This window comes from Melanerpes formicivorus, unplaced genomic scaffold (genome assembly GCF_026170545.1).
Source record: "Melanerpes formicivorus ecotype bairdi unplaced genomic scaffold, bMelFor1.0.p_v2 SCAF_598, whole genome shotgun sequence".
NCBI lineage: Eukaryota > Metazoa > Chordata > Aves > Piciformes > Picidae > Melanerpes > Melanerpes formicivorus.
Genome location: NW_027142950.1, coordinates 81,311 through 95,188, shown reverse-complemented (window position 1 = coordinate 95,188; position 13,878 = coordinate 81,311). Strand labels below are relative to the sequence as shown.

Genomic DNA, 13,878 nt, shown 5'->3' with positions numbered 1-13,878 from the left:
TCCCTATGACTCCTATAGCTCCTATGGGCTCCTATGGGTCCTATAGGTCCAATGGGTCCCTATGGGTCCTATGAGCTCCTATGAGCCTCTATGGCTTCCTATGGGTCCCTATGGCTCCTATAGGTCTCTATGGTTCCTGTGGGTCCTATGAGTCTCTATGGGTTCCTATGGGTCTCTATGGGTTCCGATGGGTCCCTATGGCTCCTCTGGGTCCCTATGGGCTCCTATGAGTCTCTATGGCTCCCTATGGGTCCTAGGGGGGGCTGGGAAGTGGGAGGGGCCTGGGAGGGAGTGGGAGTGGTTTAGGGAGCACACTGAGAGCTGTTTATTGGTTCCTTCAGGCCCAACCCCCACCCCCCTGTGGGGGGGCGGGGGGCAGGCTCACTGGGAGGGGTCGTTGGTGAGAGCCAGGCGGGCGGGGGCCAGGGCGTGGCCCGGGGGGCGTCGGCCGTTGACCAATAGGGAGAGAGGGGAGGAGACTCGGATGCTCCGGAAGGAGAAGGTCTGCAAGGAGAGAGGGACTGGGTAAGGACCCCCCCCCTAGGGACCCCCCCCTCCCAGTGCCACCCAGTAAGGCCCTAGGGACCCCCCAAACCCCCTCCCAGCCCTTCCCAGTGCCCCCCAGCCCCTCCCAGCGGGGCTCCCAGCTGCGCCTCCCCCATCGCCCTTTGAAGGCTCCCGGTGGGCCCCACCCGGCGTTGCCCTTTGAAGAGCTGCTGAGGAGTCCCAGCCTGGCTCCCATTGCTCTCTGGCTCCCTCTAGGCGGCCGCGCAGGGGAACTGCAGCAGCAGCCCCAAAGGCTCTTCCCTATTCCCTTCCCCATTGCTCTCTGCCTCCCTCCGGTGGCCGCGCAGCGGAACTGCAGCTGCCCCAAACTCCCTCCCAGCTCCTCCCACTCCCCTCCTAGCCCCTCCCACCCCCCCCCCAGCTCACCTGCCCCTGGTGCTGATGCTGATGCTGCACCAGGAGGGGCTCCGGCACCCCCAGGGCGTCGCCCACCAGCACCGACCAATCGGGGGCGGCGTTGTACACCGTGACGGCCACCGCCCCGCCGCACCCGTCGGCCACGCCCAGCGTGCTGGGTTGAGGGGGGAGGGGCAGGGAGGGGGCAGGTAAGGGCCCCGAGCTCCGCCCAGGCTCCTCCCAGTGCCCTCCCAGGCCCCGCCCAGTCCCACCCAGCCCCTCCCAAGCCCCGCCCAGTGCATCCCAAGCCCCACCCCAGCCCCTCCCAAGCCCCGCCCAGCCCCTCCCAAGCCACACCCAGCCCCTCCCAGTGCCTCCCAAGCCACACCCAGTCCCACCCAGTCCCCTCCCAGTCCCTCCCAGTGCCTCCCAAGCCCCACCCAGTCCCACCCAGTCCCTCCCAGTCCCACCCAGTGCCTCCCAAGCCCCTCCCAGTGCCTCCCAGCCCCTCCCAAGCCACACCCAGTCCCTTCCCAGCCCCCTCCCAGCGCCACTCACTAAGGGACTCCCCCCGGCGGCAGGAGGCTGAACTGCACTCGGCCCAGCAGGGCCAGCCCCGGGTTGGCCCCGGGCTGCAGGGAGGGGAGGGGCGAGGGGCGGAGCTTGGACGAGCAGCCGCCCAACAGGGAGGGGGGGAGGGGCCCCTGCTGGCCACGCCTCCGCCGGCCCCCGGGGCTTAGCCTGGAAGGGAGAAGGAGAAGGGGGAGAGAGGGGACCAATAAGCTCCAAGTCGCCTCCCAGGCCCCTCCCAGGCCCCTCCCCCCACCCCCAGGGGCCCGCCCCTCTCACCCCATTGGCCAGCAGGCCGCAGAGCTGCCGCAGGTAGTCCAAGAGCTGGGCCCCGGCGCCGGCGCGGCTCCTCCCAGCCGGGGGCCAGGAGGGAGGCCCGGAGCAGGCCCTCCAGCGCCGCCCCGAAGCGCTCCTGGTACTGCAGCAGCTGCGGGGAGGGGGCTGGGGGTGAGTGGGAGGGGCTGGACCCTATGGGGCCCTATGGCTCCTATGGGTCCCTATCGCTCCTATGGGTCCCTATGGGCTCCTATGGGTCCCTATAGGTCCCTATGGCTCCTATGGGTCCCTATGGCTCCTATGGGTCCCTATAGGTCCCTATGGCTCCTATGGGTCCCTATGGCTCCTATGGGTCCCTATAGGTCCCTATGGCTCCCTATGGGTCCCTATGGGCTCCTATGGGTCCCTATGGGCTCCTATGGCTCCTATGGGTCCCTATGGCTCCTATGGGTCCCTATAGGTCCCTATGGCTTCTATGGGTCCCTATAGGTCCCTATGGCTCCTATGGGTCCCTATGGCTCCTATGGGTCCCTATGGGCTCCTATGGGTCCCTATAGGTCCCTATGGCTCCTATGGGTCCCTATGGCTCCTATGGATCCCTATGGCTCCTATGGGTTCCTATGGGTCCCTATGGTTCCTATGGGTCCCTATAGCTCCTATGGCTCCTATGGCTCCCTATGGGCTCCTATGGGTCCCCCCCCACACCCCCCAGGGGCTGCTCACCGTGGCGCGGTTCAGGTGCAGGTCCGGGTTGTTGGCTTCTGATTGGTCCACCCGCTCCTGGGGGGTGGGGTGGAGGCGGGGCTTGGGTTAGGCCACGCCCCCATCCCCCTCTCAGTCCCTCCCAATCCCCTCCCAGTCCCCCCCCAGCCCCTCCCACTCCTCCAAGCCCCTCCCACTCCCCTCCTAGCCCCTCCCAGTGCCTCCCAGGCCCCTCCCACTCCCCCCCCAGCCCCTCCCACTCCCCCCCCAGCCCCTCCTTACCCGCCTGCCCATAGGCCCCCAGGGCCTTCTTGGCCCACTCCGGGCTCTGCCCCGACTGGAAGAACAGCGACACGTAGGCGTTGCCCAGCACGTCTGCAGCCAATCAGAGACGCGCCCCCCACCCCCGGGGGGGGGCGGGGCCGGCGTTAGGCTCCGCCCACAGCCGCCCAAGGCCCTCCCAGGCCCTCCAACCCCCTCCCAACCCCCTCCCAGTGCCTCCCAACCCCCTCCAAGCCCCTCCCACCCCCTCCCACCCTCCCCAAAGCCCCTCCCAGCCCCTTCCAGCCCCTCCCAGCCCCCCCCAGCCCCCTCCCAGCCCCCCCCCCCAGCCCCACTCACACCAGTTCCTGCCGTCCCTGGGCTCGCAGCGCACCGCAGCCTCGGCCTGGGCCAGGCTCTCCCTCAGGGCCCCTCCATCCCCCCCCTGCCCTCAGCAGCATCGACAGCAGCCGGCGAGGCTCCGCGTCCTGGCCCTGCCCCCCCCCACCCCAGAAACAGATTCAGGGACCCGTCCCTGGGGGCACCCAAACACCCTCTGAGGCATCCAAACCCACTCTGGGGGCACCCAAACCCACTCTGGGGGCACCCAAAGGGACCCCAAGTGGACCCAAGGTGGCCTCAAAGAGCCCCAAGTGGACTTAAGTTGGTCTGAAGGTGGCCAAAGTTGGCCTGGATTGGGCTGAACTTGGCCTAAGTTGGCCTAAACTTGGCCTAAGTTGGCCTAAGTATGCCTAAAGTTGACCTAAGTTGGCCTAGAGTTGACCACAGTTGGCCTAAATCAGCCTAAAGTTGACCTAAGTTAGCCTAAACTTGGCCAAAGATGGCCTAAAGTTGACCACAGTTGACCTAAGTTGGCCTAAACTTGACCTAAAGTTGACCAAAGTTGGCCTAAAGTTGACCTAAATAGGCCTCAAGTTGACCTATGTTGGCCTCAAGTTGACCTAAGTTGGCCTCAAGTTGACCTAAGTCGGCCTCAAGTTGACCTAAGTCGGCCTCAAGTTGACCTAAATTGACATCAAGATGACCTAAATTGACCTCAAGATGACCAAAGTTGGCCTAAAGTGGTCTAAAGTTGACCTAAGTTGGCCTAAACTTCACCTAAGTTGGCCTAAGATGGCCTAAACTTGACCTAAAGTTGACTACAGTTGGCCTAAGTTGGCCTAAACTTCACCCAAGTGGGCCCAAACTTGACCTAAGTTGGCCTCAAGTGGACCTAAAGTTGACCAAAGTAGGCCTCATGTTGACCTACGTTGGCCTAGAGTTGACCTAAAGTGACCTAAGCAGGCCTAAAGTTGACCTAAGTTGGCCTAAACTTGACCAAAGTAGGCCTCAAGTTGACCAAAGTTGACCTAAGTTGACCTAAGTAGGCCTCAAGTGAACCTAAGCTGGCCTAAAGTTGACCTAAGTTGGCCTCAAGTTGACTTAAGTTGGCATCAAGTGGACCTAAGCAGGCCTCAAGTTGACCTAAGTTGGCCTCAAGTTGACCTAAGTTGGCCTAAAGTTGACCTAAGTTGACCTCAAGTTGACCTAAGTAGGCCTAAAGTTGACCTAAGTTGACCTCAAGTTGACCTAAGTTGACCTCAAGTTGACCTAAGTTGACCTCAAGTGGACCTAAGTTGGCCTCAAGTGGACCTAAGTTGGCCTAAAGGAGCTCAAAGTCAACCTAAATGAGCCCAAAAAGGACCCAAAATGGCCCCAAAATGGCCTCCAGCCCCTCCCAGCTGGGCCCTCCCCCCATCGCCCTTTGAAGGCTCCCGGTGGGCCCCACCCGGCGTTGCCCTTTGAAGAGCTGCTGAGGAGTCCCAGCCTGGCTCCCAGGCCCTTCCCCATTGCTCTCTGGCTCCCTCTAGGCGGCCGCGCAGGGGAACTGCAGCAGCAGCCCCAAAGCCTCTCCCAAGGCTCTTCCCTATTCCCTTCCCCATTGCTCTCTGCCTCCCTCCGGTGGCCGCACAGCGGAACTGCAGCTGCCCCAAACCCCCTCCCAGTGCCTCCCAATCCCCTCCCAGCCCCTCCCAGCCCCACCCCAGCCCCTCCCAGCCCCCTCCCCCCGTACCAGCTGCAGCGCCCTGCGGAAGCAGTGGGCGGCTCCCTTCCGGTCCCCGCGCTGCCACTGGAGCTCCCCCAGGCGGCTCCAGCCAATCCCCAGGCCCGGTTCCAGCTTGAGGGCGTGGCCCAGGGCCTGCTCCGCCCGGGCGTGGCCCCGGGGGCTGGCCAGCAGGGCGCGGCCCCCGCAGGAGCCAGGCCCGCCCCCGGCCACGCCCGGAGACTGGGGAGGGGGAGGGGAGGAGGCAGCGGTCAGGACCAACGTGGGCCACTAAGGGACCATTAAGGGCCACTAAGGGACCAGTATGGGCCACTAAGGGACCAGTAAGGGCTACTAAGGGACCAGTAAGGGCTACTAAGGGCCACTAAGGGGCCAGTAAGGGCCACTAAGGGGCCAGTAAGGGCTACTAAGAGCCACTAAGGGACCAGTATGGGCCACTAAGGGGCCAGTAAGGGACCAGTATGGGCTACTAAGGGACCAGTATGGGCTACTAAGGGCCAGTATGGGCTACTAAGGGCCACTAAGGGACCAGTATGGGCTACTAAGGGCCAGTATGGGCTACTAAGGGCCACTAAGGGACCAGTATGGGCTACTAAGGGGCCAGTATGGGCTACTAAGGGCCACTAAGGGACCAGTAGGGATCAATATGGCTCAATGGGGATCAGTAGGGACCAGTAAGGGGCCAACAGGGACCAGTAAGGGGCCAAGAGGGATCAATATGGCTCAATGGGGACCAATAGGGACCAGTAAGGGACCAATAGGGATCAATATGGACCAGTAAGGGGCCAAGAGGTATCAATATGGCTCAGTGGGGATCAATATGGACCAGTAAGGGACCAATATGGACCAGTAAGGGGCCAATAGGGGTCAATATGGCTCAGTGGGGACCAATAGGGACCAATATGGATCAATAGGGACCAGTATGGATCAGTATGGCTTAATGGGGACCAGTATGGATCAATAGGGACCAGTGGGGATCAATATGGACCAGTATGGATCAATAAGGACCAGTATGGATCAATAAGGACCAGTATGGATCAATAGGGAGCAGTGGGGATCAATGGGGACCAGTATGGATCAATAGGGAGCAGTGGGGATCCATAGGGAGCAGTATGGATCAATGGGGACCAGTATGGATCAATGGGGACCAGTATGGATCAATGGGGAGCAGTGGGGATCAATAGGGATCCGTGGGGATCAATAGGGACCCGTGGGGATCAATAGGGGGCAGTACCTGGCACAGCCTCCATCAGCTTTAAGGTCCTCTCCATCTCCTCTACCAAGGCATCCTCACTTCCGGTCCCTCCAGGGCTTCTCCCCGCTTCGGCCGCCCCACTTCCGGTCTGGGCGCACCCCTCACTTCCGGCGGCGTCCCCGCCTGCCACACTTCCGGCCTCCCCGCCTGCCACACTTCCGGTCTCCGCCGCTAGCCGCTCGCGGTAGCGGTAAAGGTTCTCCACCAGCTCCTGCGCGCCCCGGGGGCGGATCAGCGGGGAGCAGCCGAGGGCCTCCGAAAGGCCTCTCCCCCCCAAGGGGGTGTCCCCCCAAATCCCCTTCGCGGTCGCTCCCGGTCGCTCCCAGTCCCCCCCGAACCTCCCTCCCCGCTCTCTTCCAACCCCCTCGCGGTCCTTCCCCTCCTCACCTCCAGCTTCTTCAGGGCCTCTTCATCCTCGTCCTCCTCGGCGGCAGCGGTGGTGGTCGCCGCCGCCGCGGCCGCTTCTTCTTCTCCTCCTTCACCCTCCGCCGCCGCCGCCGCCGCCGCCGCCGCCGCCTCGGCCATGGCCAGCTCCAGCCGCGGCGCGAAGCCCCGCCCACCCACTTCCGCTTTCGCGCCTGCCGGAGCGGCTTCGGCGCCTGAGCCACACTCAAGATGGCGGCGGCCACCCCGCCAAAGCCGCTTCCCCATTGGCTGCCGTGCGCCACGCACAAGATGGCGGCCGAAAAGGGCCCCTTCCCCAGGCTGCCTTTTAAGGGCTGCCCCAGGTCCACTTTTGGGGGGGGGTCCCAGGTCAGATTTAATTGGGCTGAAAGTGACCGAAATTGGCCCCAAACTGCAGCCAGTTCTGACCTTTTGGGGTCTATTTCCCTCCTTTTCTGCCCATTTTGGGTCTATTTCCCTCCTTTTCTGCCCTTTTTGGGTCCATTTCTGCCCATTTTGGGTCTATTTCCCTCCCTTTCTGCCCATTTTGGGTCCATTTCCCTTCCTTTTTGACCCTTTTTGGGTCACTTTCCCTCCTTTTTTGCCCTTTTTAGGTCACTTTCTGCCCCTTTTGGGTCCCTTTCCCTCCTTTTCTGCCCTTTTTGGGTCCATTTCTGCCCATTTTGGGTCTATTTCCCTCCTTTTCTGCCCCTTTTCTGCCCATTTTGGGTCCATTTCCCTTCCTTTTTGCCACTTTTTGGGTCACTTTCCCTCCTTTTTTGCCCTTTTTAGGTCACTTTCTGCCCATTTTGGGTCCATTTCCCTCCTTTTCTGCCCATTTTGGGTCCATTTCCCTCCTTTTCTGCCCATTTTGGGTACACTTCCCTTCCTTTTTTTCCCCTTTTTGGGTCACTTTCCTTCCTTTTCTGCACTTTTTGGTTCCTTTCCTGCCCCTTTGGGGTCCCTTTCCCTCCTTTTTAGGTCCTTTTCTGCCCCTTTTGGGTCCTTTCCTGCCCATTCTGGGTCCCTTTCCCTCCTTTTTTGCCCTTTTTGGGTCCCTTTCTGCCCATTTTGGGTCTATTTCCCTGCTTTTCTGTACCTTTTGGGTCCTTTTCTGCCCCTTTTGGGGTCAATTTCCCTTCTTTTTTTGCCCCTTTTGGGTCCTTTACTGTCCCTTTTGGTTCCCTTTCCCTCCTTTTTTGCCCTTTTTGGGTCCATTTCTGCCCATTTTGGGTCGATTTCCCTAATTTTCTGCCCTTTTTGGGTCAATGTTCCTTCTTTTTTTTGCCCCTTTTGGGTCACTTTCCTTCCTTTTTAGCTCTTTTTAGGTCCTTTTTAACTCTTTTAAGGTCCTTTTCTGCCCCTTTTGGGTCCAGTTCTGCCCTTTGTGGGTCCATTTCCCTCCTTTTCTACCCATTTTGGGTCCTTTTCTGCCCATTTTGGGTCCTTTTCTGCCCATTTTGGGTCCATTTCCCTTCTTTTTTGCCCTTTCTGTGTCACTTTCCCTCCTTTTTAGGTCCTTTTCTGCCCATTTTGGGTCCATTTCCCTCCTTTTCTGCCCCTTTTAGGTCCTTTTCTGCCCCTTTTGGGGTCCCTTCCCCTCCTTTTCTGCCCCTTTTGGGTCCATTTCCCTCCTTTTCTGCCCATTTTGGGTCCATTTCTGCCCATTTTGGGTCCATTTCCCTTCCTTTTTGCCCTTTTTTTGGGTCACCTTCCCTCCTTTTCTGCCCATTCTGGGTCCCTTTCCCTCCTTTCCTGCCCCTTTTGGGGTCCCTTTCCCTCCTTTCCTGCCCATTTTGGGTCCCTTTGCCTCCTTTTTAAGTTCTTTTTGTGTCCATTTACCTCCTTTTTGCCCTTTGTGATCCATTTCCCTCCTTTTCTGCCTTTTTGGGTCCCTTTCTGCCCCTTTTGGGCTCCCTTTCCATCCTTTTCTGCGCCTTTTGGGTCCACTTCCCTTCTTTTTTGCCCTTTTTGCGTCACTTTCCCTCCTTTTTAGGTCCTTTTCTGCCCTTTTAGGTCCATTTCCCTCCTTTTTTTGCCCCTTTGTGGCCCTTTTGGGGTCCTTTTCTGCCCCTTTTGGGTCCCTTTCCCTCCTTTTCTGTCCCTTTTGGGTCCCTTTCCCTCCTTTTCTGCCCCTTTTGGGTCCCTTTCCCTCCTTTTCTACCCCTTTTGGGCTCCCTTTCCCTCCTTTTCTACCCCTTTTGGGTCCCTTTCCCTCCTTTTCTGCCCCTTTTGGGTCCCTTTCCCTCCTTTTCTGTCCCTTTTGGGTCCCTTTCCCTCCTTTTCTGTCCCTTTTGGTTTCCTTTCCCTCCTTTTCTGCCCTTTTTGGGTCCCTTTCCCTCCTTTTCTGCCCCTTTTTGGGTCCCTTTCCCTCCTTTTCTGCCCCTTTTGGGTCCCTTTCCCTCCTTTTCTAACCCTTTTGGGCTCCCTTTCCCTCCTTTTCTACCCCTTTTGTGTCCCTTTCCCTCCTTTTCTGCCCCTTTTGGGTCCCTTTCCCTCCTTTTTAGGTCCTTTTATGTCCATTTTGGGTCCCTTTCCCTCCTTTTCTGTCCTTTTTGGGTCCCTTTCCCTCCTTTCCTGCCCATTTTGGGTCCCTTTCCCTCCTTTTCTGCCCCTTTTGGGTCCCTTTCCCTCCTTTTCTGCCCCTTTTGGGTCCCTTTCCCTCCTTTTCTACCCCTTTTGTGTCCCTTTCCCCTCCTTTTCTGTCCCTTTTGGGTCACTTTCCCTCCTTTTCTGCCCCTTTTGGGTCACTTTCCCTCCTTTTCTGCCCCTTTTGGGTCCCTTTCCCACCTTTCCTGCCCCTTTGGGGTCCCTTTCCCTCCTTTTCTGCCCCTTTGGGGTCCCTTTCCCTCCTTTTCTGCCCCTTTTAGGTCCCTTTCCCTCCTTTTCTGTCCCTTTTGGGTCCATTTCCCTCCTTTTCTGCCCCTTTTGGGTCCCTTTCCCTCCTTTTTTCATCTTTTTGGCTCCTTTTCTGCCCACTCTGGGTCCATTTCCCTTCTCTTTTGCCCCTTTTTGGGTCACTTTCCCTACTTTTTAGGTCCTTTTCTGCCCTTTTAGGTCCATTTCCCTCCTTTTTTTGCCCCTTTGTGGCTCTTTTGGGGGTCCTTTTCTGCCCCTTTTGGGTCCCTTTCCCTCCTTTCCTGCCCCTTTTGGGTCCCTTTCCCTCCTTTTCTGCCCCTTTTGGGTCCCTTTCCCTCCTTTTCTGCCCCTTTTGGGTCCCTTTCCCTCCTTTTCTACCCCTTTTGTGTCCCTTTCCCTCCTTTTCTGTCCCTTTTGGGTCACTTTCCCTCCTTTTCTGCCCCTTTTGGGTCACTTTCCCTCCTTTTCTGCCCCTTTGGGGTCCCTTTCCCTCCTTTTCTGCCCCTTTGGGGTCCCTTTCCCTCCTTTTCTGCCCCTTTTAGGTCCCTTTCCCTCCTTTTCTGTCCCTTTTGGGTCCATTTCCCTCCTTTTCTGCCCCTTTTGGGTCACTTTCCCTCCTTTTTTCATCTTTTTGGCTCCTTTTCTGCCCACTCTGGGTCCATTTCCCTTCTCTTTTGCCCCTTTTTGGGTCACTTTCCCTCCTTTTTAGGTCCTTTTCTGCCCTTTTAGGTCCATTTCCCTCCTTTTTTTTGCCCCTTTGTGGCTCTTTTGGGGTCCTTTTCTGCCCCTTTTGGGTCCCTTTCCCTCCTTTTCTGCCCCTTTTGGGTCCCTTTCCCTCCTTTTTAGGTCCTTTTATGTCCATTTTGGGTCCCTTTCCCTCCTTTTCTGCCCCTTTTGGGTCCCTTTCCCTCCTTTTCTGCCCTTTTTGGGTCCCTTTCCCTCCTTCTTAGCTCTTTTTAGCTCTTTTGAGGTCCTTCTCGGCCCCTTTTTGGTCCAGTTCTGCCCTGTGTGGGTCACATTCCCTCCTTTTTTGCCCTTTTTGGTCATTTTCTGCCCCTTTGGGGTCCCTTTCCCCTCCTTTCCTGCCCCTTTTGGTTCCTTTTCTGCCCATTTTGGGTCCCTCTCCCTTCTTTTTGGGGTTCCTTTCCCTCCTTTTTGGGTCCCTTTCTGCCCATTTTGGGCTTATTTCCCTGCTTTTCTGTCCCTTTTGGGTCCATTTCCCTCTTTTTTTGCCCTTTTTGGGTCCCTTTCTGTCTCTTTTGGGCCCATTTCCCTCTTTTTTTGGCCCTTTTGGGTCCCTTCATCTCCTTTTTTTCTGCTTTTTGGGTCGTTTTCTGCCCATTTTGGGTCTATTTCCCTCATTTTCTGCCTCTTTTGGGTCAATTTTCCTTCCTTTTTTTGCCCATTTTGGGTCCCTTTCCCTCCTTTTTTGCTCTTTTTAGGTCCTTTTCTGCCCTTTTTGGGTCCATTTCCCTTCTTTTCTGCCCTTTTTGGGTCACTTTCCCTCCTTTTTTGACTCTTTTTTAGGTCCTTTAAAACTCTTTTTAGGTCCTTTTGGGTCCATTTCCCTTCTTTTTTGCCTATTTTTGGGTCACTTTCCCTCCTTTTTAGGTCCTTTCCTGTTAGTTTTGGGTCCCTTTCCCTCCTTTTTTCTTCTGTTTGGGTCCATTTCCCTCCTTTTCTGCCCCTTTTGGGTCAATTTCCCTTCTTTTTTGCCCTTTTTAGGTCCCTTTCCCTTCTTTTTAGGTCCTTTTATGTCCATTTTGGGTCCCTTCCCCTTCTTTTTAGCCCTTTTTGGGTCCCTTTTCCTCCTTTTTTCTCCTTTTTGGGTCCTTCTCTGCCCATTTTGGGTCTATTTCCCTCATTTTCTGCTGCTTTTGGGTCCATTTCCCTTCTTCTTTTGCTCTTTTTGGGTCACTTTCCCTCCTTTTGAGCTCTTTTTAGGTCCTATTAAGCTCTTTTTAGGTCCTTTTAGCCCTTTTTGGGTCCTTTTCTGCCCATTTTCTGTCTACTTCCCTTCTTTTTTGCCCCCTTTTGGGTCACTTTCCTCCTTTTTGACTCTTTTTAGGTCCTTTTAAGCTCTTTTTAGGTCCTTTTGGGTCCTTTTTCTGCCCCTTTTGGGTCCCTTTCCCTCCTTTTCTGCCCCTTTTGGGTTCCCTTTCTACCTCTTCCGCCTCCGCCGCTGCCCCTTTTGGCGCCATTTCGGACGGGGGGCGGGGGGGGTGGTGGTTTGGCGCGGCCGCGCTTCGTTTGCATAAACCCCACCCCCTCCCCTGCGCTGATTGGTCGCGTCGCGCCGCGCTTCCGCCGGCCGCCCAATGGGAGCGCGGAGCGGGCGGGGCCGTCGCTGAGGGAGCGAAAGGGCTGCTGGGTAAGCGGCCTCTCGGGCCAGAAGCGGAGGCGGTTGGAGGCCTAGCTCGGTAACGGGGGAAAGGCCTTCGAGGTGGAGCGGGGAGGGAGGGACAAAGGGGATCGGGGGGGTTGGTTTCGGTCCCGTTCCCGACCCGCGTTCCCCCCGCCGCCGTCAGCCGCGGGCTGTGCGGGGTTTTAGCGGCGTCGCAGAGCAGCGCGGCTCCTTCTTCGCCCGGCGGGGTCCGGGGCGGGGGAGGGGGGGGTCCCTCCGTGCCCCGAAAGGTGGCTCCGCCGGATTTTGGGGGGTCGTACAAGCGCCTAACGAGGAAGGGGTCCCGGAGGGCTTGGACGGATCGCGGACGGCACCGGATGGGCTTCGGGGAGGGGTGGGGGGATTCCGGGGGGGGGGGGGGGGCTTCGGAAGAAGGCTCTTTGGAGGTCCCCGTGCGGCTCCTTTTGGGGGGGAGGGTCCCGGGGGGCTTGGATTGATCCCGGATGGGCTTCGAGAGGGGGGTCCCGGGAGGGGGCTTAGGGGGGGAGGCTCCCCTGGGGGGGGTTTGGTTGCGCTCCTTGGGGTCCCGCTGGGGCTGCGGGTTCCAAGATGGCGGTCGGGGGAGAGCCTCTTCGGCTACTTCCGGAAGGCTTCGGAGGGCTCCGAGCGGAGGGGAGGGGGGGGGGGAGAGGTCTCTTCGGCTACTTCCGGTCGGCTTCGGAGCGCTCCGAGCGGGGAGGGGGAGGTCGGTTCGGCTATTTCCGGACGCCTTCGGGGAGCGCTCGGAGAGGGCTGGGGAGCTCTCTTCGGCTATTTCCGGAAGCCTTCGGGGAGCGCTCGGAGAGCTCCGGGCGGGGGGGGGGGGGGGGGAGGCTGCGAGCGGCTCCGTCCCTGACTTCGGTTCCCTTCTCTTCCCCCCTCCGCCCCCCCGCAGGGCAGCGACCCCCACGGGGGAGGAAGAGGAGGAGGAAGGGAGGAAGGTCCTGGACGGCAGGAGCAGCCCCCCCTGCAGGTAAACCTCCCCCCACCCCCATTTGGGGGTCCTTGCCCCCTCCCTTTCTGCTCCCTCTTGAGGTCCCTCCCCCTTTTCCCCCCCCCTCCCTTTTTGGGGGTCCCCTCTTCCCCCCTCCCTTTTTGGGGGTCCCCTCTCCCTCCTCCCTTTTTGCCCCCCTCCCTTTTTGGGGGTCCCCTCTCCCCCCCTCCCTTTTTGCCCCCCTCCCTTTTTGGGGTCCCCCTCTTCCCCCTCCCTTTTTGGGGGTCCCCCTCTCCCCCCTCCCTTTTAGCCCCCTCCCCTTTTTGGGGGTCCCTTCTCCCCCCTCCCTTTTTGCCCCCTCCCTTTTAGGGGTCTCCCTCCTCCTAGTGTCTTCCTCCCCCTCCCCTTTTGGGGGTCCCCTCTCCTCCCTCCCTTTTTTCCCCCCTCCCCTTTTGGGGGTCCCCTCTTTTCCCCCTCCCCTTTTGGGGGTCCCCTCTCCCCCTCCCCCTCTCCCCCCTCTCTTTTTGGGGGCCCCCTCTCCCCCCTCCGTTTTTGGGGTCCCCTTTCCCCTCTCTCTTTTAGCCCCCTCCCCTTTTTGGGGGGTCCCCTCTTCCCCCTCCCTTTTTGCCTCCTCCCTTTTTGGGGGTCCCTTCTTCCCCCTCCCTTTTTGCCCCCTCCCTTTTGGGGGTCCCCTCTCCCCTCCCTCTTTTCCCCCTCCCCTTTTGGGGGTCCCCTCTCCCCCTCCCTCTTTTCCCCCCTCCCCTTTTGGGGGTCCCCTCTCCCCCTCCCTCTTTTGCCCCTCCCCTTTTGGGGGTCCCCTCTCCCCTCCCTCTTTTGCCCCTCCCCTTTTGGGGGTCCCCTCTCCCCTCCCTCTTTTCCCCCTCCCCTTTTGGGGGTCCCCTCTCCCCCCTCCCCTTTTGGGGGTCCCCTCTCCCCCCTCCCCTTTTGGGGGTCCCCTCTCCCCCTCCCTTTTTGCCCCCTCTTGAGGTCCCCTCTCCCCCCTCCTTTTTTGGGGGTCCCCCTCTCCCCCCTCCTTTTTTGTCCCCTCCCTCTCCCCCTCCCCTTTTGGGGGTCCCCATTTCCCCCCCCTCCCCCCCTCCCCATTTTGAGTCCATTTCCCCCCTCCTTCTGCCTCCCCTTTTTTTTTGGGTCATTTTAAGCCATTTTTGGGACCTCTCACAATAAAAATACTTTTCACTCTGGGTTGGTTTTATTTCCCCTCCCTCCCCCCCCAAAAAATTCCATTTTCCCCTCCCAAGTGACCCCAAAATCCCTCAAATTCAACC

General features: G+C 58.9%; 1 protein-coding gene across 1 annotated transcript; it reads right to left on the bottom strand.

Annotated features, from left to right (window-relative positions):
- Positions 1–301: 301 nt before the first annotated feature.
- TTC5 (tetratricopeptide repeat domain 5) lies at positions 302–6,683 on the bottom strand. The gene is given in 13 exon segments (XM_068170789.1): positions 302–504; positions 934–1,078; positions 1,462–1,644; positions 1,730–1,803; positions 1,805–1,900; positions 2,473–2,530; positions 2,736–2,826; positions 3,073–3,148; positions 3,150–3,206; positions 4,787–4,960; positions 4,962–4,999; positions 6,012–6,243; positions 6,420–6,683. Coding segments are annotated over 13 exon segments (1,611 nt in total). The 3' UTR covers positions 302–381.
- Between the last annotated feature and the right edge of the window lie 7,195 nt (positions 6,684–13,878).